Raw genomic sequence first — 25,782 nt, forward strand, 5'->3', positions numbered from 1 at the left:
GTTGTATAAAGCTCTTATCTTTTCCTGTCTATAGGTAAGGTATTTTCTCCTCTGGTTTCTTTCACAATTTTTTTAATCTTTGATTTTCAAAAATTTAAATATGATATGCTTAAGTGTAGTTTGGGGGCATTTATTCTGCTTGGTGTTCTCTGAGCTTCCTGGATCTGAGGTGTGGTATGTGACCTTTTGGGGAAATTCTAAAATCATCTTGTTTAAAATATTGCTGTTTTCTTTCTCTCTTTTCCTTGTGGTGTTCCCATAAGATGTATATTACAAGTTTTGTAGTTATCTCACAACTCTTGGATATTCTCTATTTTTTCCAATCTTTTTCCTCTTTGCTCTTAAGTTTTAGAAGTTTCTGCTGTCATATCCTCAAGCTCAGATTGGTTCCTGCGCCAGGTCCAGTCTACTGATAACCACATCAAAGACATCCTTCGTTTTTGTTTCAGTGTTTTTTGTCTCTAGAATTTCTTTTATAGTCTTTCCGGCTCTGTTCTTATATTATCCATCTGTTCTTGAATGTTTTCTACTTCATCAGTAAAGCCCTTAAGCATATTAATCATAGACATTTTTAAAAATGTCTGTTCTGATAATTCCAACATCTGTGACATATCTGACTCTAGCTCTGATGCTTGTTCAGTCTCTCCAGATGTACTGATAAAAGGAAGTGCGGTAGGTAGGCCTTTAGTAATGTCATGGTAGGGTGTGGGGCAGGGGAAGCATTCTCTGGCCCTCTGACTTAGTCTTTTCATGAGCCTGTGCTCCTGGACTGTGAACTTCACCAGTGCTTCTTAGTTTTTTCTTTCCCACCCTTAGGTAGGACAGGATGGCTAGAGGCAACTGAGTTGGCTATTAACCCTTCCCCCATGTGGAAGGCTAGAGGGAGCTGGTTTGGGATTTTTTCCTTCTAGGTATGTTAGTTCTCTTCTAGGTAGGTTAGTCTCTGGTAAAGTAGTTTCTCCTGAGGACAGGCCTTGTTAAGAAGAACATGGAGCTCTGGCATTTCAGAATGGTTTCTCTTCTCCTCCCTCTGCTGGAAGCACAAAGGGATTCATTGTGAGGACCTGGTAGAGCTTCTAGGGGTATAATTCAAGGATATTGGGTGTCCCCTATGACTGGGTGCCCCTGGAGATTTTGACTCTCAGACCTTCACTTTGAGCCTCCCACAAATTCATCAATTACAGTTCTGGTTTTCCTACTTCAGCACTGGTTCCCATGGATAATTCTGTTCCAGTAAGTGTGATTTTCTTTATTTGCCTGTTTCTCCAATTTTGGGGGTGGCAGTTTGCCTGATAACCTCACTTCTCTGACAGAGCTAAGAAGAGTTGTTGATTTTTCAGTTTGTTCAGCTTTTCACTTGTCAGTAAAACAGGTTGGCAATTTCTGAGCTCATTATATGCCTGATGGGAAATTGTAAATCTGTATTCACTTTTTTACAGTTTCCTAGCCTATCCTGGCCATTTTTCTGGGTTCTAGACCCATCTCTTTGCCTGATGTTCATATATATTTGTATCTTAATATTAAATTGATATTAACTGGCATCTTAATATCAATAGGCTCTAATTGTAATTAAGTATGTTTGCTTAAACCTGTTCTCCCACATGACCTACTTACCTCTGCTCAGAATATGATCTTCCCTGTTACTTAGACTCAGAATTTCGAACCTTTAGTTATCTTTAACATTTCTTGTCCATTCACACCTTAAAAAATAATTTTCTCTAAATCCTCTCATTTCTGCTTCCAGAGCTTCTTCCTTCTGTTCTCAGTATTCTTGTTCAGCTCCTTGGTTTTTTCAGCTAAATAGGTTAGGATAATTTCTTAAAGTGATATATTCATATCCATTCACCATATCCTTTAATTCATCTTGTTCATTACTTCCAACTGTTATAGTTCTCTCTTGTCCTTTTTCTTCTTTTCTTTTCCCTTTAATCTAAAGTTACTAAGAGTTTACACTATGGTAGTTTACGCTATGGTAAGTGCTAGGGAATACAGAGATTTACAAAACAGAGTTCACAGACTTCTTAAACATGTTACTTTCTTGTTCTAGAACCATCACCGGATTCCCATTTCCTATGCATTAAGGTTGAATTCTGAACCTTGTGATTCTAAAGTATGGTCTCACGTAGATGTTTTAATTTTCTCTTATATTCCCCCCTCTTGTAACCTAAACTTTATGGGTACTCTGTGCATATATTCCGTCTTTTACCTTTTTAAAATGTTCTTTCTGGAATGCTTTTCTTCCTTTCTCTGTTCCTGCCAGAATCCTCCTTATTTTCAAAGTCTGTTCCAAAAGCCACCTTTCCAGTAAAGCCTTTTCCCTCATTCTCCCCATGCCCTTTTCATTTATCCTCCCACCTTCCAACACTTTGTACTGAAGATGGCTTTTCTTTGGCTGCCATACTATATTGTATCCTGTATATAATTATCTAAGGTTTCTCTTATGCTTCTGATTAGAATTTGAGTTTGTAAAGGGCAGTGCCTGAGTCGGTTATCTTTGAAATACCATGCACATGATGAATGCTGTTTATATAATCAAAATTTTTTTCCTTCCAGTTTTATGGAGATATAATTGACATACAGCACTGTATAAATTTAAGGTGTATAGCATAATGATTTGACCTTCATGCATCACGAAATGATTACCACAGTAAGTTTAGTGAACATCCACCATCTCATACAAATACAGAATAAAAGAAAAAGAAAAAAACATATTTTTTCCTTGTGATGAGAATTCTTAGGATTCACTTTCTTAACAACTTTCATATATAACATACAGCAGTGTTAATTATGTTTATCCTGTTGTCCGTTACATCCCTAGTACTGGAGGTTTGTACCTTTTGACCCCCTTCATCCACTTCCCCTTCCCCCACCCCTGCCTCTGGTAACCACAGATCTGATCTCTTTTTTTCTATGAGTTTGTTTGTTTCTGAAGTGTAATTGACCTACAATGTTATGTTAGTTCCTGGTGCACAACATATTGATTCAGTATTTCTATACATGACAGAACGATCACCACACTAAGTCTCGTTACCTCCTGTCACCATACAAAGATATTCCAGTATTATTGACCATGTTCCCCACACTGCACATTTCATACCTGTGACTCATTGATTTTGTAACTAGAAGTTTGTACCTCTTCATCTCCCTCATCTGTTTGTTCTCTGTATCTATGACTCTGTTTTGTTATGTTTGTTCATTTGTTTTGTTTTTTAAATTCCGTGTATAAGCAAAATCATATGGTATTTGTCTTTCTCTGTCTGACTTAACTTCACTTAGCATAATAATACCCTCTAGGTCCATCCATATTGTCGCAAATAGCAAGATTTCATCTTATATTATAGCTGAGTAATATTCTGTTGGAAGGATAGATAGACAGATAGACATAGATATCACCTCTTCTTTATACATTCATCTATCCATAGGCACTTAGGTTGCTTCCATAGCTTGGCTGTTGTTCACTGCTGCAGTGAACATAGGGTTGCATGTATCTTTTCAAATTAAGTGTTTTTGTTTTCTTCAGATAGATACCCAGGAGTGGAATTGCTTGATCATATAATAGTTCTATTTCTAATTTTTTGAGAAATTGACCTACTGTTTTCCATAGCGGCTGCACCAGTTTGCATTCCCACTAACAGCGCACGAGGGTTCTTTTTCTCTGCATCCTGGCCAACACTTTATTGTTATTTGTTGTCTTTCTGATGATAGCCATTCTGACAGGTGTGAGGTTGTATCTCACTGTGGTTTTGATTTGCATTTCCCCTACGATTAGTGATGTTGAGCATCTTTTCATGTGCCTGTTGGCCATCTGTATGTCTTCTTTGAAAAAATGTTTTTTCAGGTCCTCTGTCCATTTTTTAATTTTTTTTGATGTTGAATTGTATGAGTCCTTCGTATATATTGGATATTAACCCCTTATCAGATAAATCATTTGCCATTATCTTCTCTCATTCAGTAGGTGGCCTTTTTGTTGTTGATAGTTTCCTTCATAGTGCAAAGGCTTTTTAGTTTGATTTAGTCCCATTTGTTTATTTTTGCTTTTGTTGCCCTTGCTGGGGAGACATAATCCCCCCAAAACTGCCAAAACTGATATCAAAGAGTGTACTGCCTGTGTTTTCTTCTAGGAGTTTTATGATTTCAGGTCTTACATTTTAAGTCTTTAATCCATTTTGAGTTTATTTTTTATATGGTGTGAGAAAGCATCCAGTTTGATTCTTTTGCATGTAGCTGTCCAGTGTTCCCAGCACCATTTATTGAAGAAGCTGTTTCTTCCCCTGTTGTATATTCTTGCCTCCTATGTCGTAGATTAATTGACCATATAAGTATGGGTTCTTTTCTGGGCTGTCTATTCTGTGCCACTGATTTATGTGTCTGTTTTTGTGCCAGTACCATACCGTGTATATAATTTTTGAATTGCATCTCTACCTTTTGAAAAAGTATGAGTTCTTCAAGGCCTAGTTCAAGTTCACTTCTATAAAGCCATTCTATAGCTACTACACATACAGCTATCTTAGCACTTAGGCAGTCTTTGTTGTCTTTTTGTGTGTGACACTTTATTAAACTGGTGGGACCTTGTTTTATTAACTGTTGACTCCCCAGTACACAATGCCTAACATATGTGCTTAGTAAATAGAAAAGTAATCTGTTTCTTTATTTTCACATTACTTTGTTTGTATCACATTCTTATCACATTCTAATTTGTTTGAGGAAATATTTGTATTTCCTGCCCTCCTCTTCCAGGTTGTAATGCTGCAGGGGGAAGGGGAGGGAAGAGATTTTGTCTGACTCTCCTTCAAAGCCTTGCTCATGAAAAGAATAATACATTTATTCATTAAGCAATTATTTTTTAACATTTATTTTGTGCCAGCCACTGCTCTATGAAATAGGGATATAAGAGCAACTAAGATGGACAGAAATTCCTGATTTCATGGACCTTAGTTTCTAGTTAGGGGAAGCACTCTATTAATACTTACTGAGTTTAATATTAGCTAAGAAATGATCACCTGTGAGGAAATATTTCTTTAGTTTTTATTTATTTCCCCTGAGATTTCACTTCTTTATAATGTACTTTTTATACTCTGATACTTTTTAACCAAATAATAACTGCTTTTTAGTAAGCTTCTGCTGTGTGCTAGGGACTTTACATAACTTGTTGATGGTAAGCAATTTGAATTGATCATGGCACATAACTAGGAAGCAGGAGAGCTGGGATTTATGCCAAGGTCTGTCATTAAAGGCTATTTGTGCTCTTTGTACTGTAGGTACCTCATTTCTAATTTCTTTCCATTTATTCAAGACAGGTAAACTTTTAAAGTCTTACCTATGTTTTTTTTCTTTCTGAATAGCCACAATATGAGAATACTTCCCTCCAGACTCCATTTTCAGACCAGTCAACATCCCATTCCCAGCAAGAGGAGCTTGAGCAAAAGCTTGCATCTACTGAGAAAGAGGTTTTACAGCTCAATCAGTTTCTAAAGCAAAGGATAAGCCAATTTAGTGAAGAGAAGAAGAAACTGGAGGAAAAGGTAGGTATTTTTAATAAAGTTGAATTGGGTCAAGGGCATTCCTTCAACATATGATTTTTTTGTCATCTGTTGTATGCCAGGTGTCATACCAGGTTTTATTTACATTGAAGTGATTAGTTTTACAGTAACTTTTGAGAAACCCTGTGCTATCTACAAAAATCCAGGCATTTTTTTTTTGAGAGATAAAAATACCACTGTGTATTATATTATGTCTTTCTAAGTAATAGTAAAGCTTTTTTTAAAGTTAGTTGTCTACACTGAGATGTGACACCAATAACTGTTCTCCTTTTCCTTTTGGGGCCCTGTGTCTTTGTAATGTGGGATATGAAGGATTGGTAAATGAAATGAAAGTGGTCCTTCTTTCAGAAGCACATGACTTCACGTTATTTAAGCTGAAGCCCTTGATTCAGAATAAATAGCTGAAAGCCAGATACCTCTATATACACAATACATCTGTCCATTTATTTGACCTTTCTGCCTTTATTACAGTATTTTCACAGACTTCATCTCATTCCATTCTAGTATCATTAAAGATCAAGTAAGATAAGGATACAAGCTAGCCCTGATTTATTGAAGAGGCATAGATCCTTAAGCTACTACTTAGTTGCATAATTGGTTTTAGATTTCTCTTGTTATACCCAGCTTATTATTCTATTAACTAACCTTCCCTTCAAGTGATCTTGAGGCGTCACCATGATTTCTGTAGGCAGGTTTGGAGCTATTAATTGAGAGCTCATTGACATTTTTGAGTCAGTACACACACACACACACACACACACACACACACACACACACACGAGCTAAAATTTTTATCTTCCAAAAAACTGACAAATTTTACATGGTTTCTCTTTCTCAGCTATATGATGTATTTTATTGTGGCTAACTTGAAAGTACCTTGAAACAGGTACTGTTTCTTGTTTCTTTTGTGTATTTTTTGGGCTTTATCTAATACCACAATCTGGAGGGAGCTATGGAAATATCCATCGGTCATACATAAGTGGGAGGGATTAAAATGTTTTCTCACCTGAAACTTGTTAATTAAAAGATTGTGTGAAAATTGTGAAGATTCAGTGGAGGCAGTTTTTAAAATATATTTTTATGTTTTATCTAAATTTTTCTCATCTTTTATTATTTTTCATGTCTGTTGCTTAATAAAATCAGTTTATATGTTACCTACCTATGAGACAGCTCCTAATTGGATGTGTTCAAAATACTTCAGACTTCTCATGTCTAAAATCAGTTCTTAATTTTGCCTTCTGACTGCCCTATTCTCAAACGACATAAAACAACATTTTCTTCAATGTTCATTGCTGTGTATTCAGTTACTCATGCTAGAAACTCTACTAAGTTAATCAAGCCTGTCTTCTAAATCTATACAAAACCTGTCCAACACTACCAGCCTAGTCCAGGTTCTTAGCTCTTGGCAAAGCTTTTGTAATGGCCTCTTCATTGGTGTCTCTGAATTCACCCTTGCCCTGTCTACCTGTTCTCCTCAATCACTTTTGTTGTTGTTGTAATTCTATGTATTTTATTTATTATACTTTTAAAGATTGAAGCATAATTTGCATACAGTCAAGTGTGCAGATCTTGGGTGTTCAGTTTTTATGAATATTGCTACTAGTATACAGTCGACCCTTTAACGGAATGGGTTAACTGTGCGGGTCACTTATACATAGATTTTATTCAGTAGTAAATACTACACATGTGGTATAGTGGAGGAAAAAGCAGATACAGAGGGCCGACTGTAAGTTGTATACTGCATGGAGGGTCAGCAACCCAACCCCCTTGTTGTTCAAAGGTCAACTGTATACCCATATAACCACTGTCTAAAATGAGATCATAAACATTTCAGTTATCCAAGAAGTTCCCTTGTGCTTCTTTCTAGTCAGTCTTCTTCCCTTCCCTGAAACACTTTTTTTTAAAATAAATTTTATTTATTATTTATTTATTTTTGGCTGCATTGGGTTTTCATTGCTGCACGCGGGCTTTCTCTAGCTGCGGCGAATGGGGACTACTCTTCATTGTGGTGGGCGGGCTTCTCATTGCAGTGGCTTCTCTTGTTGCGGAGCACGGGCTCTAGGCGCACAGGCTTCAGTAGTTGTGGCATGTGGGCTCAGCAGTCGTGGCTTGTGGGCTCTAGAGCACAGGCTCAGTAGTTGTGGCACACAGGCTTAGTTGCTCTGTGGCATGTGGGATCTTCCCAGACCAGCACTCAAACCTGTGTCCCCTGCACTGGCAGATGGATTCCTAACCACTGCGCCACCAGGGTGGTCCCCAAAACACTTTTTTATCACTGTAGATTAGTTCTGAGTCTTCTTGGACTTTGTATAAATGGAGTCATACCATATATGTTCTTTTGTGTGTGTTTTCTTTCCCTTAATATCTTTGAGATTTATTTGCGTTGTTGCACGTATCAGTAGTCTGTTCCTGTCTATCCTTGAGTTGCATTCCATTATATAGATCTCTCACAATGTATCTATTGTCCTGTTAGTGGATATTTGGATTGTTTGCAGTTTGGGAAAATTATGAATAAGGCTGCTGTGAACATTCTTATACTAGACTTTATTTGGTATACATAAGTTTTCATTTCTCTCGGAGAAATTTCTAATAGTGGAATTTCTAGGTCATTTGGTTCATAGTGTAGATGTTTAACTTATAAGAAACTACCCCAGTCCTCCCAAGTGTGTGTACCATTTAACACTTCCACTACCAATGAGTGAGAGTTCCAGGTGCTCCACAGCCTTGCAAATCCATTCTTAATAGTATGGAGGAATGAACCTTTTAAAATGAAGATCCAGTCATTTTTCTTACTTGGTTAAAACCCACTAATGCCATCTCATTGTCTTTAAAATAAGAATTTAATATTTTCTATGACCTGAAAGAGCCTGCCTAATTATATAGCCTTGGGCCCTACCAGTCTCCCTCTGGTACACTGTGTCTTGGTATAGTGTCTTACAGTTGTTAAGCAGGTCAGACCTTGTTTCTGGTATAGGTTCTTTACATAAAGTGTCCTCTTTGCCTGATGAATACTTGGCTCTCTTTTCCTGCTCCCCAGTCACCTATTTATCAATATTTTATCAAGTCTCAACTTAGATATATTTTCCCTCCAACCGCTTCTTATACATGCTTAAAGCATTTTGTTCTCAGCACAAATTTGAATGTTGCTATGTTTTTTATACATCTCTGTAAGTTTTGTGAAGGCAGGGATGTATCTGAATGTGTCACTGTAGCATATGTAGCACCAGCCATGGTCCCTGGCATATTGAATGAATGAATGAACAAATGCTTTCAGGTGATTTTTGCCACAAAGGGAGAGCAGGGAATGAGATAACCCCAACAAAGGACTAGGGAAAGAATAATTAGAGATATCGAAGATGTCAGAATGGGTGCACGATGGACCAAATTCCTAAGGAGAAATAGGAGAATGTTGATAACAGATGCCAAGGTAGAAGAGTTCCTCTTGGAAAAGAAGAGAAATAGCCTCTCTGTGAAGTGAGACAATTAAGAATGGACGTGTCTATACCAGTGGACCTTGAGGAGTGGGGTTAATATAGAGGGTAGACTTTGTGTCAGAGGACATGGAGATGACCTGAGTTCTTGAAGGGAGTGTAGAAGCTAGGAAATTAGACTCATGCATCAACTAAACAGCACCCTGGGCCCACATGAGATTAGATTGCATTGTTTTCCTTCTACATTTAGTCTCAGTAACCCTGATCAAGACTGATTCTAAGACAGAAAAACATTTAATGCGGTAAGTAAGAATAACAAGGGAAGTTACTCTTTGTTGAACACTTTCTTTTATGTGCCAGATAGTATGTTAATGTACATTAAATGCATTTTCTTATTCAATCCTAGTGTCACAGAAACCCTATGAGGTATATGCTGTACCCCATTTTTTTAAAAATGAGGTTACTGAAATTTTGAGAAAAGTTAAGTAATTTGTCCAGTTGCATGTGGATAGAAGTTGTTGAAAAGCTGGAAGTAAAATTCAAGACAATTTAACTCTCCAGCTGATGCCTTGGTTCTAATAATAATTTATAAAAATTTTACTGGAAAACATTTTCTCCCTAATCTATTTTCTTCTAATAATTGTATTTAAAATGAAGAAAAATAAATCTGTTTGTAAACCTCTTCTGAAATGGGGAATTGCCTTCTCGGAATGATCTCAGTATTGCATAATACCTCCTTGAAATTTTACTTAACTTTTTATAACTAGAATAGGGAAGATTTATTAGTGGTGCCTCATTTACCTGTAGGTAATTACTGGAGTTCAGAATTCAGTAACCTCTGTTGATCTGCTAATCTGCAACAACATAAAACTTGGAAGTTAAAAAAAACAGAAAATAAAGAGCTTCTCATCAGTGAGCAGGGCTGGAAAAAATAAACAAAAAAGATCCAGTAATTATGTGTGATCAGCTTGTGGCCACAAATAACAGAGATGGTATCCAATAGGAGAGTGTTGGCCGAGATTTGTGATCAAGAGCAGCAAGCTTGACATGATAGCAAAGAAGAGAATTGACCAAAGGAAAAGAAGAAACCTAGGACACCTTTGCATAGAAGACAGCATGACTAACTTACTCCAGTGGCTGCTTTTTGAGGACACAATTATGTCACTTAAACAATTATGTCACATTTAAGACACAAACAATTAAGTGTAAATTAGGGAGCATGCAGTAAAAATAGGCTGGTAGTTATGTTTACTTCTGTAATTTACAGGGTCATTTGCTAAGGCAAGAGCAGGATTATATGGTCTTTCAGGTCACGGCCAGGGCCGACAGTCTGTGAGTTCTGATAGATCAAAAGTTAAATTGTCACACCAGCATACTTGATTTTAGTCCTAAGAAAGCCCAAATAAAAGGTTTTGTCTGTTTTACCGTTGTTGCTCCTTACCCAAGGACCTAAGTGAATCCTAACGTTATTGATGGAATGAATAGATGAAATGCGATGTCATTTGTTTCTCCAATTGAAATTGGGAGTTTTTTTTCTTTTTTTTTTAAACATCTTTATTGGAGTATAATTGCTTTACAATGGTGTGTTAGTTTCTGCTTTATAACAAAGTGAATCAGCTATACATATACATATATCCCCATATCTCTTCCCTCTTGCATCTCCCTCCCTCCCACCCTCCCTATCCCACCGCTCTAGGTGGTCACAAAGCACCAAGCTGATCTCCCTGTGCTCTGTGGCTGCTTCCCACTAGCTATCGGTTTTACATTTGGTAGTGTATATTTGTTTTGTGTTTTGTTTTTCCAATTGAAATTGTTTTAATAAAAGTTTTTATACATTGGAACTGAAATAAGTTAGATAAGGCATGAAAGAAACTGGATTGTGGACAAGCATTAGCTTTAATAAAATTTGAAAGAGTAATCTATTATACTACTAATTACTCGTACTTATTTCCCTGGTGAATATGAGAAAAGGCTATAAAGATATTTTAGAACCCTGTAAGCCTCTGAAAGAATGTTAAATGTTTGGAAGACTGGTAAATTAAAGTAAATGTGAGTCTGGAGTTTACTTTTTAGGCAACTATTTGTATATACATTGTTTTTAATTGATCTTGATTATGAAAGAGCTTTAGAGATAGTATATCTACAAAATTTAAAGATCGTATGTTTTAGGTGGAAAGCTGAAAAAAAAATAGCACATAAAAGTCTGAGGTTCAACCTACAGAAATTGGGATTTACTAAAGATCATGAATTGTATGTATTCCATAGTAGGTGTTCAATTAGCATATTTCATCAGTCCTAAGGTGACATTAATGGTAAGGCACATCTTTATTTTGTATAGTAAGAGAATATAGTACAAGTTCAGTCTGACACAATGCCTTAACAATAGTCTTGCTTGAGGTATGAATTAGTCTCACTAGTCCCATTATTTGTTCCTAAGTATTTGGTAATTTTGGTGAGTGCCCTGGCTTTGATTGCTTTGCTTTAGTGCATGATAAGCGATTCCTTTGTAAGTCTGTAAGTAACAAAACAGCTTTAATTACTTATAAATATCTTCCTTTCTTAATTCACGTAAAACATTACATATAACTTTGCAATAAATAAGAAATTAAAGTCATCCTTCCAGAGATGAATACTTGCTTCACTGATTTTTCAGTTGTTCCCTGAAACTGTCTTTCTGGGTACCCAATAACATTTTTCAATGCCAAATTATAATGTAACATTTCAAAGGTATTTTAAATATGATTTAAACTCAACACACATTCAACATGTACATAATACTGTTGAAATGACAAAGATATGAATAGCCTTGACCAAATTTGCACATGTGCAGGCAATAAAAACTACATCATTACTGCTGCCTGACTGCAGTTTATATCATCAATTGTAAAATCAAATAAAAATTTCAAAACTCTTGATTTCAATGATACAAGAATTTGAAAAAAATGTGAATCTTCGAATCTATGAAATAAGATAAATCATACTTAAGTTGGAAGTGGTGTTAACTATATCTGGAACGGTTGGTGAATTCAGTGATGCCTAAGATTAGAATGTTGGCTTTTATATTACTGTTTTTTGACAAAACCACTGAAGCTTCATAATCTTTTTCTTTAGCTTAAAACCAGAGATAGATACATCAGTAGCCTGAAAAAGAAGTGCCAGAAGGAATCTGAACAGAATAAAGAAAAGCAGAGAAGAATTGAGACCTTAGAAAAGTATCTGGCTGATCTTCCAACTCTTGATGATGTACAGAGTCAGAGTCTACAGGTAACATGAAATAAAATTCTGATCTTTAAATGAGAGGGAAACATATTCTTTTTTAAGTTGACTCTTTAGACATTTCATTTTTATAATTTTTCATTCATTTTGTAAATTTTTATCATTTAAAATTTTAGTTGTATATTTGGCTAATTGTAAGTTAAATCTGTGTGCTTAATTGCTGTTTTTAGGATTAACTTTAATTAGAAACTTTGTTCATCTGAGCATGAATAGATCTTTCTTGTTCTTAATTAATATGCGGTTTCCTTCCTAATGAACCTGTCTTAACTCTCTCACTTACTGTTCTACTCTAAAAGGTAGTTTCTAAACCAGTGACACCCCACCGCATGCACACACACTCATGCACCTCAGTTCTGACTTTTCCCAGTATTCTGTGGGATCCACCAAGGCTTAACAGGACCTTTTTTTGACCATCTTTCCAGATACTTGTTTTGTTTTCATCATTCTTCTTAATCTTTCTATAAATTCTTTCATATACTTTAATCTATGACCTCCATTCACTCCTCTGACTTCTCTTCTGGCCATTTTCCTTTCTTAGCAGTACCTCATCCAAAGTCTTTCTACTAACTCTGGTGAGGCCTATCCTCTTGAAGCCTTATTTGTAAATCTATTAAACCTACTCTTCAGTCTTTTCTCAAAATCTTACTAATCATGGGACTTTCAGTTTTAGGACTCTTGACATTTGAGGTTAGGTAATTTTTTGTTGTAGAATTCTGTCCTGTGCATTAAAGGATGCTTAACAACATTTCTGGCCTCCACCTACTGGTTGCCAATAGTGCTGCTTCTTCCCTTCCCCCTAAACCAAAAATGTCAGCAGACTTTTCCAAATGTCTGCTGGGGTGAGTGGAGGGAGATCACTCCCAGTTGAGAATCATTGATCTAATCCATGGAGTATCATTATTCTGTAGACTCTAGACCTATAATATAATTTCTGTTTACATTAATTTATAAATTGTAAAACTAACAGAGGGTGATATCATGAAGGAACTAAAGAAGGACCCACAGGAGCTTGAGCAGGAACAGAGAGGACTATAGATTTTAAAACATGTGTTCATACCACAGTACACCCATTAGGATGGCTAATATCTAAAAAACAGAAGTAACAAGCATTGGTGATGATGTGGAGAAATTATAATCCCTCAGGCACTGTTGGTGGTAATGTAATATGGTGTAACCACTATTGAAAACCATATGATGGTTCCTCAAAAATATTAAAAATAGAATTACCATATGCTCCACGAATTCCACCTCTGGGTATATGCTAAAAATAATTGAAAGCAGAGTCTCAAACAGGTGTTTATTCACAATGCATGTTCATAACAGCATTATTTACAATAGCCAAACAGTACCTCAAGTGTCCATCAGTGGGTGAATGGATGAACAAACCGTGATGTATACACACAATATAGCCTTAAAAAGGAAGGACTTTCTGACACATGCTACAACATGGGTGAACCTGTGGACGTTTTGCTAAGTGAAATAAGCCAATCACAAAGATAAACATTGGGATTGGCATATGTATAAGATGGGTAACTAATAAGAACCTGCTGTATAAAAAATTAAATAAAATAGAATTTTAAAAAAATGATTACAGTAATTATTTTAGGAATTGAAAAGGAGACATTTAATTAAAAAAAAGAAAAAAAGCAAAGATAAATAGATTAAAGATAAAGAAAAATAGGTATGAGATACCTAAAGTAGTCAAATTCGTAGAGACAGAAGGTCAAAGGGTGATTGCCAGGGCTTGAGGGGAGAGGTAGATGGACAGAGAGGTAGATGGGTAGAGAGTTTGTTTTGAAAGATGAGAAGAGTTCTGGTGATTAGTTTACAACAATGTGAATGTACTTTACTGAACTGTACACTTAAAAATGGTTAGGATGGTGAATTTTGTGTTAGGTATGTTTTGCCACAATTAAAATTTTAAAAATATCCCCAAATTGAGATCATTCACTTTTCTCTGTCTTCTAGAAATTTCTGACCCTATTCTCCTCTTCTCCATAATCTCATTCTCTCAGCTCCCTTTACACAAAGGAAGAGATAAAGTGTTAAGTGCTATCCATGAAATGAAGATAGTGTAATTTTAACCATAAGTCTATTAATTCTTGAGAACCCAGTATCAGTTTCTAGTAGGAACATATTTAATATTCTTTGTGTCATGAACTTTAAAAAATTTCTCTTTAGCTGCAAGTTCTAGAAGAAAAAAACAAGAATTTGCAAGAGACTTTGATGGAAATGGAAAAAAGGCTTGAAGAGTTCAAAAAACAGTGTCAAGAAAATGAGGCACAGCTAATATGCCAGAAAAAGAAAGAAAAGGAGTTGGTAACTACAGTTCAGAGGTAAGAAAACCTTCAGTAATTCTTTTATGTTATTTTTAAGTTATTCCTTATTTGTCATAAAGCATTTCACTTAAAATATGTTAATTTATAATTAGTACTCTATTATTTCTCTTAAAGATGTACTATTGAGAACCAGAAGTATTATGTCATCGAAACAGGTTGTCTCAGTTGTGATTTAACAATGCGATGCAACATACTGACATCTCGGTTTTAGATAAGAGTAGGTTTTAGATGAGAATAGTTTTCTAAAAAAAAAAAACATCAATTGAAAACTGGAAGCATTAACACAAACCCTTTATCTAATGGCTTTGTCAAAGAATAAGTAAAAATTCTAAGTAACAAAAAGAGGGGCAGCCGGACTGCACTCCTTAATGGGACATGTCAAAGTGAAGTAATTGGCTCCCATTTCACCTGACTGCAGAGTAACAGATGCGGCCGTTTGCCATGCACCTTCCGAGTTTACTCACATATCTCTTGCCTCACAGGTCTCTTCGAATTTAATACAGTTAGAACTGCAGTGAATATTATTTGTTAGTATATTTTGTTAATGTATTTAAGCTGGAAAATTAATGTTGGATTCATGAAAAACCTAGAAAACTATGCTATATATGCATCTACATGTGCACTGTTTTGTAGAACTTAAAAAACCTTAATAAATTGTCAACTATAAGTAGATAACACTATCCTGAAGAAGAAGACAACGAAGCAGCAAAAAACTAAATTTAATAAAGGCACTCTTTATGCTTCTATCAATTATATATAACTCAATGTAACTCACTTTTTTAGTCAAAATCCTCCTGATAATTCCATGTTAATATTGCTTTACTGCTATTTTCAAAGTCTTAAATATGCCTGGTCTACTTTTTTTTCCTTAGATTTCAGTGCAGAAAACCTCTGATTTCTGGGACAATTCAGTCTTCTGTGTTTCTAATCTCAGCTCCAAAAAAAATCCATATACCTTTGACTCTACCTTTATTTTTCTCCTGTTTTCTGCTTTCTTGGTCTTTAATTTCTTTTTATTACTCCACATCTTATATCCTATTCTCTAGTCTCAAAACAGCTTCCTGACCTCCGTTAACTCAACCACATATCTTTTTCTTTAATCTTATGACAAAATGAAAAGAGGTAATGCGTTTGTTCTGTTTTATAGGGCATTACAATCATAAACTCAAGCTTTTAAACTCTTGTGCTAAAAGCATAGCATAAGAAACTGTTAGGTCAAGGAATAAATATATTGGATTGTTGCTTTTCAAAGAGGAGGCCCCACTCAGCATCCAGTGCAAACTCTGGTCACCACAACACCAATCACACCCATTAGGGCAGCACACACTGAGGAAAGACGTGGCAGGGCATCCATCCTAAAAACAGCCCTCGCATCAAAAACGTTAGACGCACGCAGGCTATACAGGGACGCTCCCACAAAAAAAGCCCTTCAAGACCACTAGGTAACTGTTTCTTCTAAACTCATACAGTCAGAGAAATATAAGTAAAATGAAGAAGCAGAGGAACCACTCCCAATGAAAAGATCAAGAGAATTCCCTGAAAGAATAAAGAATGAAACTGACCTCTCGTCTACTAGATCCCAAGTTCAAAAAGGAGGTAGTAAAAATGCTGAAGGAAATAAGAAAGGTTATTGATAGAAATGCAGATTACTGTAAAAAGGAACTAGATTGTTCCTCATATTAATGAAGGAGAAGTGTAATTCTGCTGATTTAGTCAACAATTATCTTTACAAACAAACTTTTGCTGAACTCAAAATGCAGGGCAAAAGACGTGTATCCGTATTCTTAGGCTCCCTACCATAATCATCTTAATCAAGGAACTCTCCTTTGGGGGAGAGGGAAAGAACACGGCTTAGATTGTAGAGCTCAGATTAGGGTCATGAAGGACTTCACCAGGGCCTAATGTTGTCACATACTAAGCAGCTCTTGACTCTGGTCTCGTATTTGCTATTTCTGAAAAGATAATCTGCCTGCGTTATATTTCTTATTTGTATGAAATATAGGTACTCAAACTTAGTCATCTGTTGTCTGTAGGCCTTGATTATTGCTTGCTTAAAAAATATTATAGACGCTAAGAAGAGACTTCGTTCATCTACCAAAATCAGCACAGAGAGCTTATTTTCTTCATATAATTATGTCTTTCTAAAACAGTTTGCAGCAAAAAGTAGAAAGATGCCTTGAAGATGGAATTCGCCTTCCCATGTTAGATGCAAAACAGCTTCAGAATGAAAATGATAACCTGAGAAAACAAAATGAGAATGCTAGTAAGGTCAGTATATGTCTTTAATAATGAAATTTGATAGTGAAATCTATACTATATGGATACGTGCATAGATATAAATTTATCTAGTTTATTTGATTTATATTTTTGCTAATATTTAATAGCTTATGGAATTTTTAGTTTGAATGTTTTTATTAGGAAAGAAAATAGCAGTTTAAGTAACTTTAATTTAAATTTAAATAAAAGCCAAACTAAACTTATATTATTTCTTAGCAAAAACAAAAGGATATCTTTTTCCATCCTAAATTATTCAAAATCTGTCTCAAACTTATTTTTATAAATTGTAAAGATTAAAGTTTTATCAAGAGCTAGAGTAAGACGTTTACAGTTTTACATATGTGTGATCCAAATCATACAGCTGTTTAAAGGATACTTTGTATGAATACTTTTGTTAAAAAAAAACCCACACACACTTTGATTTAAAAAAAATAAATTCATAATTCCCTGTGCTTTTGTTTTCTTGAAATTTGGTACTTCCAAAAAAGCAATGGAAAAAAAAATTTGATTCAGACTGATATATTTCCTATGTTGTAGATAATAGACCGCCAACAAGATGAGATTGACAGAATGATTTTAGAAATTCAGGTAAGGAATACTTTGTGCTTATTTTAATTTAGCTGTGTGCTGATTTACTCTTAGTAATTGCATATCTAAAAAATATCAAAGCATATATGTTTTTGTATGAACATATTAATAACACTTGAGGTGACATTGCAAATTCTTTAATATTAATCTTTCAGTTCTTTAGAATGAAAATGATACTTGGTAAATCAGTTCTTCAAAAACTGTGAAAATTATTCTTCTCTATTCCTTACCTCTCCTCAATTGGGTGCAGTCTATCTCTACTACTGAGAACACATTTGGTTAAGGTCATCAGTGATCTAAAATTAAAGACAATTAACGGTTTTTAGTCCATTGTAACTCGGCAAGAGCACTCTCCCTCCTAATAATTCTATATATTATTTTTCTGTATTATCAAAGTATGACACTTTGCATATTTGTGTCTGTATCTAGAGCTTAGGGTATCTGACCCAAAATATAAACCAAAATTTGTAGATTAAGTGGATTTTCATTCTTTTATTGATTTGCCAGATATTTACCGAGCCCCTGCATATATGCCAGGCACTGTTCTTAGCACTGGAGATTCATCAGTGAACAAAGCAAGTCCCTGGCCATTCTAGTGGGGTGAGATGGAGAAAATGGAAACATAATGTCAAGTTACGGATATGTACGATTATTTAAAAAAAAAAAAAGGAGGATAGAGGGCAATGACAGATCGTGCTGCATTATATGCAGTGGTCATGAAGTTTTCCCTGAAGAAGTAATATTTGAACATAGTCCTGAATGAAGATAAGCAGGGGAAGAACATTCTAGGCAAAGAGAGCAGCCAGTGCCCTGAATGTGCCTGGTGTGCTCTAAGACAAGCAAGAAGGCTGCTAGTCTGGAGTACAGTGATTGTGAGATATAGTGAGAGGTGACTGATGGTAGACAGTAGCCTGGGGCCAGATCACATAGAGGTATATGTCTTTGTATTTTATTCTTTGTGTGATAGAAAACCATTGGACAAATTTTGCTGAATAAATTATTTTTATATCTCCTAATTTGAGTATTCTCAAAACTGGAAGTAAAAAAGAAAAACGTAATGGTTTGAGTGTCAGAATTTATGGACAATCTGCTTTGTCTTTTGGCCATATTAAGTGATCTATCAGTTTAGTCAAACACTAGTCCAATTCAACAAGTGTGTGGTCTTATTGGATTGATTCACAGAGGTTATACTCTTTAGTGTGTATTCCTTCAGTTGTTCTGCAAGCCATTCGAATTACGAGATGGTTAGATTCCCTCAGCCATTATTATCTGACTTCTTATCATAGACCACAATGAAAGGAATTTCTCTTTCATTTGGTAACAATATCCAGGAGGTAAATCTAATAAAAGTTATCGCGATACAAATTAAGGACAGTCAACTTTGTCCTTTGGCATTGAAATTTTGGTGGATAAAACATGTAGGATTTATTGTTTTTAATTTGTTTATTTGTAGGATTTATTGCATACTCTCTCTCACATTATAGATGTTTAGTGTATATTTGTATTAATTGAAATGTGCATTTTCCCCATTTGTGGAAGCATCGTAATGCAATTTACTCTTACACATTAACCAAGTCTTTAGTCACATTTAGATATGACTATATATAAATGAATATGTAGAAGAATATATAATTATGTGCCATTCCATTCTTTGTTCTTAAAATGCTTGAGTTAACGTTCTTTTATTTCTTCAAATTAATTACAGAATGGAAGTCAAATTAATGAGGTACATTTATTTCCAAATATTTGGGCCCAGACAGTATACTCATTAATTCTATTGTCTACCTTTGGAAGCAAAGCCTATCTTGTTTTGTTTTGTTTTGTTTTGTTTTTTGTTCTTAGCCATTGTGATCATCTAGGTTTATAGGTCTAGGATATAGTTTCCTCACAGAGAGAGACAGCAAATGTTGATAACTGGCCAACTAAACTCCATGTATTTACCAAGATATTATTTGAAAATATCTTGAAAATTACAGATGGAGACAAATATGCCTCAGATAATGAGAAAATTTTTTGCTTAACATTACTTGTTTAAACTTGTTATTTTGGGGCCCTCACAGTTGAGAAGGCTAGGTTTTTTGTTTCATTTGTTCTTTGGTGGTTTGTGATGGATATAAAAAGTGCGTAATCTGTAAAAACCTGAAATTTTCAGAATATTGCCTCTTCTGAAAAAATGAATACTAATTATTTACCTAGCATTGGAAACTGCAGAATCCTAAAGAGAACACTCTGGGTTGAAGAAGTATTCTTGTTGCTTTATACTATAGTCAATGGGCATGTCATCAAGTTGAACCACATAATAGAGCAATTCCTGTCAGTTACTGATTATTTAAAGCTCCTAGCTTTTCCTTTTGCTTACATCAAGAATGGCCAACCTTAGTCCTATGTAGATGGTGATGTCCTTCCAACATGCTATAACTCTGTTTTATATTACTTCAAATTCCTTGGCATAGCCAAAATAACACAAAATATAATTAAGAACAACAGAGAACTTCCCAACCAATTTTAACATGAATTATGCATTTTAGCTATTAGTATAGTATTAAACTTATTGTAAAATGTCATTGCCATTGTAGTTTGCGTGTTTTGTTCCTCCACAGTGCTGGGAAGTTGTTCCATTTTTGGGTGTTTAGTAGACAAAGCCAACTTAGTATTATTCGAGTTTCATGTTTCACTGCTTCTTTATGCCCCTGCACACTGTTGAGAATATCAAATTTGTTAGAAGTTCGTTTGGCTGATTTGGAGTACTGCATTGTCTTGGGTAGATGCAGGTTATTCTTATAGCTTAAATTTTATGACACAAAAAATAAAATCCCTTGCCATGTTTATTACGTCCAGTTTATAGGCAGTAAAAATAAGGCATTGTTATAGAGTGAAAATGCTATATTTAAAATACAACTATTGAACTTCCCTGGTGGCTCAGTGGTTAAGAATCCGCCTGCCAATGCAGGGGACACAGGTTCGAGCCCTGGTCCAGGAAGATCCACATGCCGCAGAGCAACTAAGCCCGTGCACCACAGCTACTGAGCCTGTGCGCTAAAGCCCGCAAGCCACAACTACTGAAGCTTGCGCACCTAGAGCCCGTGCTTCACAACAAGAGAAGCCACTGCAGTGAGAAGCCCATGCACCACAACAAAGAGTAGCCCCCGGTCGCTGCAACTAGAGAAAGCCCGCGTGCAGCAACGAAGACCCAATGCAGCCAAAACCAAATAAATAAATTTTAAAAAAGAAAATAAAATACATGTAGTTTACTACCTTGCACCAGAACTCAAATAAATACTTACCTGGTTTAGGTCAGTGGCAAGTTTATTGATTCACAACTTTGGAGGTTTGGGGAGAAATCAGTCTTCTACTAGTTATATTGTATTTGTTGTTGAATATAGAAAAAGTTTTACTTCATGTAACAGTATATGCTGATTTTGAAATTGAGTTCAGTGTTATAAAAACACAGATTTATCTACTATTTTGTTCAGCCGTCAAGATGATATTGTTAACTGGCATGAATACCTTGATTAGTAATTGATCCTTTAGAAATATTCCCTTTCCTTATATCCACGAAACCAGTGTAGCTAAACTGACTTCTCCTCTTACAGGTTTTTCTTCTGTCAATATATATACTATAAAAAGACATTTTGCAGTAGAATGTTTCCCATCATTTCCATAAACATGGCTACAGTCAGAATGTGAATGAGTTCTTCACTGGGCATTATTACCTTCCTTCCTATTTATCCCTCAAAAGGACATTTCACCCATATAACCTTGTTTCCAGTGAGCTGCTATCTTTATGTTATCATTGTAATCTTTTGGCAGAGGAGATACAAAGTAAAAAAGTTTGTTATGTTTACTTGTTTTCTCTAACATGTTAAAAAGTTTTCTCATTAAAAGAATTTACGCATTTAAATGGCCTTTCTGAATTGACAGCTATCAATGAATGATTATAATATTACAAAGTAAGAATGACACTTTTAAAAGTCTTTAAGACTGTTCACTTTTAATGGCATGGTTGGGACCACCAATCTCAAAACTGTGACAGTATGTCCTATTTATAACGCTTCAAGAGAAGATGTTTCCACAGCCTCAGAAGATTTTATTCCAATTTTTAGCAATCTCTCTTATTAAAGCTTTCATCAAACAGGTTTTTTCAGTAGATATGGTGAGAAAATGGATCATAATCCAATACAATGTCATACAGGCAGAATATAACTTTTCTTTAACCTAAATAAATATTGATTTAATGTTTTTCATTATTATCGTGTGATTTTATCTCCATTTTTTATGTTATCCTAGTTTTGTAATGTGTCCTGACATGAAGTTCTTTCTTCCCAAAGTTTTTTAATTTTTAAAAATTTTACCTATGTGTAAATGCTTTATATAATGCATGAAAAACTGAAAATTTCTCATCAGAAATCAGTACTAATTTTTGAAAATCCTAACAGCCAAAAATATGTATTCTATCAAAGGAAAAGTAGATTTTTAAAAAATAAGCTTTCTCTCTAGTCTTTGTACTTACAAAGAGAAAAAATCTTTAGTGTTTAGGCCTTTTGTGTGCACAGTATAGTTGTTAATTAAAATCTTAGAATAAGATATGTAAAAGGTGACTTTTGAAAAGTCAGTTCTTTGTGTCTGAGGTGGGAAGTTGCAGGAAGGGAGTCAGCTCACTTGAATCATGAAAGAGTATTCTTGAGCCTGTGCTATGAGTGGTCACCAAACCTATATGGATATTCAAAGTACTTGGGTTGCTTTCTAAAATACAGATATCTGGGCCCCATTGTGAGTCTGATGAGTCAGTATCTCTGGGGTGAAGCTTGAAATAATGTATTATTAATAAGTTCTCTAGGCAGTTCTTCCTTATAGCCCAGTAGTAGTCCTAGTCCTAGAGCCTTTAGGAAGTATTGTACAATCCTCAGCTTGCTCATGGGACCACAAGTGGGACTTGACTGGAAAGACTGAGATTTAAGTTTAAAAAAAAGGATTTAATTCTGAGACACTAACCTTAGGTGTGTAATGGCACGTTTAAACTCTTGGTAGCTCTTGCTTTATAAGCCTGAGAAAATCATGACCTGGAAGAAAAGGAACCCAGGCAAGTGGTGCTTTTTTAATTTTGTGCAGATTTTTTAATAACAGTTTTATTGATATATAGTTCACACACCCTATAGTTCACCCATATAAAGTATACAATTCAGAGGGACTTCCCTGGTGGTCCAGTGGTTAAGACTCCACGCTTCCAACGCAGGGAGCTCAGGTTTGATCCCTGGTCGGGGAGCTAAGATCCTGCAAGCCAAGTGGCCAAAAATAAATATACAATTCAGTTATTTTTAGTATATTCACAGATGTATGGAACCAAGACCACAGTCAATTTTAGAGCATTTTTGTCACCTCCAAAAGTAACACCTTTAGCTGTCACTCTCTTAAACCCCATGCCCTCCTCAGCATAAGCAATCACTAATCTACTTCCTGCATTTATAGATTTGCCTGCTCTTAGACATTTTGTATAAATGTAATCTGTGGTCTTTTGTGACTCTTTCTCTGACCACACCAGTTGTTGAGCTCCATTAATTGCCAACACTCTGCTGTTTTCAGCGATGCCCTGTGGCATAAATTGCTTCATAGACTGGTCCATTCTGGCTCCTTTGAAGGACTAGCTTCCTGGGTTAATGTTTGAGATTTTTACTGTTCCCAGGAGTGTTCTTCCCAGCTGTCTCTTTTACTGTTTCTCTCTTGCAAGCTAGCCAGCCTACAGTAGAGCCTGTTGCTCCAGTGAATCTAACACTGTCCTCCCAACTGCCTTTGCCACAATCTCCCGCTATTTTGAGAGTGCCCTTAGGATTGAACTTTATACTCTGTTGCAAAAGAATTCAGTTCCTTTAGGGAGACCTTCAGCGGTCTCTGTTCTGTGGCCTATTTATCCCCAGGCAAAATCTCTGAGCCTAGTCATTGTGGGTGGGAACAATGTCAAGATTCTGAGTGACTCTAGCTGAGTGCTAGTGGAGGGAGGGTGCGCAGCAGCTCTAGGTCTCTCGGCTTGCCTCTTTCAGTGGATACTCCTGCCCCAGAAGCCAACGCAAGGGCAGTCAGGGCCCCAGTATTCTCGTGGCTACACCCCAGGTAAAGCCTTCCTCCCTTGAGGCGGCTTGGGCTCTGAAGAACGGAGCCCCCACCTTTTGGCTGCACTTGCCTGGAACTTAGCATCAGCTACAGATGAGAAGTGCTGACGCCCTGCCCTTCCTAGGAAGACAGCGGTCCAACTAGGAGCTGGGGGAGGGGGAGCCCTCTGTTCTTGGCTGTTCCAGTCTGGAGTTTCCATCTTGCTTAGCTGTGAGAGGGTAGGAATCAAGTGGATTTTGTTTCAAATACCACAGACTTCAGCTCTTCTGAGTTTTAATAGCTTTTCTTGAATATGTTTCTTCATTTGCTTGTATGAACCATTTCCAGAAGCTTTAAATGTGTTATTTTATGGTTTTTCAGCAGTTTCCTTGGGGAGCAGGTCTGAGGAGCTCCTCATGCCATCATGCTGAAAGCAGAGCCCTCAGGGAGATTATTTTTAAAATGATATCAGGTAACAAGGTGATAGTTAAGAAAGGAATTTGAGGTGTACACTATCTTCAATTATTATTAAACAGAAACCTAAAAAATTGCAATTTCTATGGTGCTTGCATATTCCTTAGTTTTACAAATATTTTGAAAATTCTCTTTTATCAGTATGGAAGAATGAGGAAAAGGAGTTTAATATTTGTCTACACTTAGGCCAAAGTGAGAAATAGAACCTCTGTTGCCAAATGCAGAGGTGTCAGAGATGATGCTAGTGATGATATTACCTGTTACAGGAGCAGTTCTTTCTGGTTTATGTTTATTATCTCTAAGCCTCAACAGTAATCTTACAAGGTAAGAAAGAGCATATTTTTATACTTGAAGCTGCTGAGATTTAAAAGGTGCGCCCAAGGTCTCAACAGCTGAGATTCTAATTCACGTCTGTCTGACTTCAGAGTTTGTGCCTTGGGTGTTAATCCTGGATGTCTCAAAGTGAAAAGTCCCAAGAAAAAGAAAAAAAGATGTTAGTCTGATTTCTTCCTTGTATAAGCCTTAGGGGAGGGAATTGTTTTAAGGGTCTTTTCCTGGAATGAAAGATATTTAAACTGGAGCACACTGGGAAACTAGTCTTCTGCGGAAAGCATCTTATGCTCAGTTACCTAGAAGCACAATTTGGAAATTTTGTCTCCAAAGTGAAATCTTTTAGTACATTACACTTTACAGTGTGGTGGCATTATTTGCTCCTTGAGATGAATAAAATGCCTTTTTTTTCTGATACATTTATTTCAAGAGCTTTTTGCGGTACGCGGGCCTCTCACTGTTGTGGCCTCTCCCGTTGCGGAGCACAGGCTCCGGACGCGCAGGCTCAGCGGCCATGGCTCACAGGCCCAGCCGCTCCGCGGCATGTGGGATCTTCCCGGACCGGGGCATGAACCTGTGTCCCCTGCATCGGCAGGCGGACTCCCAACCACTGCACCACCAGAGAAGCCCTCAAGAGCTTTATAATGGGTACACTAAGGTCTTTGAACATTCCTTATCCAGTTCAGCACTTAGCACAGTGCCTTGTGCATAAAAGAGGCTCAGTAACTGTTTTGAATGAGTAAACACAGATTCTTACTTAAACAAAACTAGGTGTTAAATAGTTACTTTTTCATATTTTGTCATTTATTCACCAATTCAGGTCATTTAGTAATTGTTAACTGAGTTTCTACCATGGGCTAGGCACTCTTCTAGGGGATGACTAGTGAAAAGAGACAAAAAAACCTTTTTCCACAAGAAAATTCACCCATAATGCTGAATTTGGAACGGGCTCTTTTTTGTTGTTTTGTGGTGGTGTTGTTGTTGTTGTTTTTAATTTGGGGCCACACTGTGCATCATGTGGGATCTTAGCTCCCCGACCAGAGATTGAACCTGCACTGGTCCACTGGTCTGCCAGGGAAGTCCCTGGAATGGGCTCTTTTTTTCCCCCAGCTTTATTGAAGTATAGCTGACAAATAAAATTGTAAGATATTTAAAGATATCATTTATATCATATATATATATATATATCATATATATATATAAGATATTTAAAGATATCATTTTAAGATATCATGGTGATTTGAAATAAGAAATGGGCTTTTAAATATTAGTATAAGAAGAAAGGAATTAGTGTTAGTTGCATAAGTATTTTGTACTAGGTGAAAGTAATTTAGGCTTTTTGATTGTAAGCAACAGAACCAATTCAATTTAGCCTAAGCAAAAATAGTAGAATATACTGTATTACAAGAATGCAGAGATATCTGTGGAATCCATAGGTAGGAA

General features: G+C 36.0%; 1 protein-coding gene across 1 annotated transcript in view; it reads left to right on the top strand.

The window, feature by feature from the left end:
* CEP85L (centrosomal protein 85 like) overlaps positions 1 to 25,782 on the top strand; it is a 154,988-nt gene that overhangs the window by 110,710 nt on the left and 18,496 nt on the right. The window contains exons 6-10 of the mRNA XM_067702261.1: positions 5,343 to 5,522; positions 12,083 to 12,235; positions 14,429 to 14,583; positions 16,737 to 16,854; positions 17,401 to 17,451. Coding sequence (XP_067558362.1) covers positions 5,343 to 5,522; positions 12,083 to 12,235; positions 14,429 to 14,583; positions 16,737 to 16,854; positions 17,401 to 17,451 — 657 coding nt within the window. The remainder of the gene's footprint in view (positions 1 to 5,342; positions 5,523 to 12,082; positions 12,236 to 14,428; positions 14,584 to 16,736; positions 16,855 to 17,400; positions 17,452 to 25,782) is intronic.

The sequence above is a fragment of the Pseudorca crassidens genome, chromosome 13, assembly GCF_039906515.1.
Source record: "Pseudorca crassidens isolate mPseCra1 chromosome 13, mPseCra1.hap1, whole genome shotgun sequence".
Lineage (NCBI taxonomy): Eukaryota > Metazoa > Chordata > Mammalia > Artiodactyla > Delphinidae > Pseudorca > Pseudorca crassidens.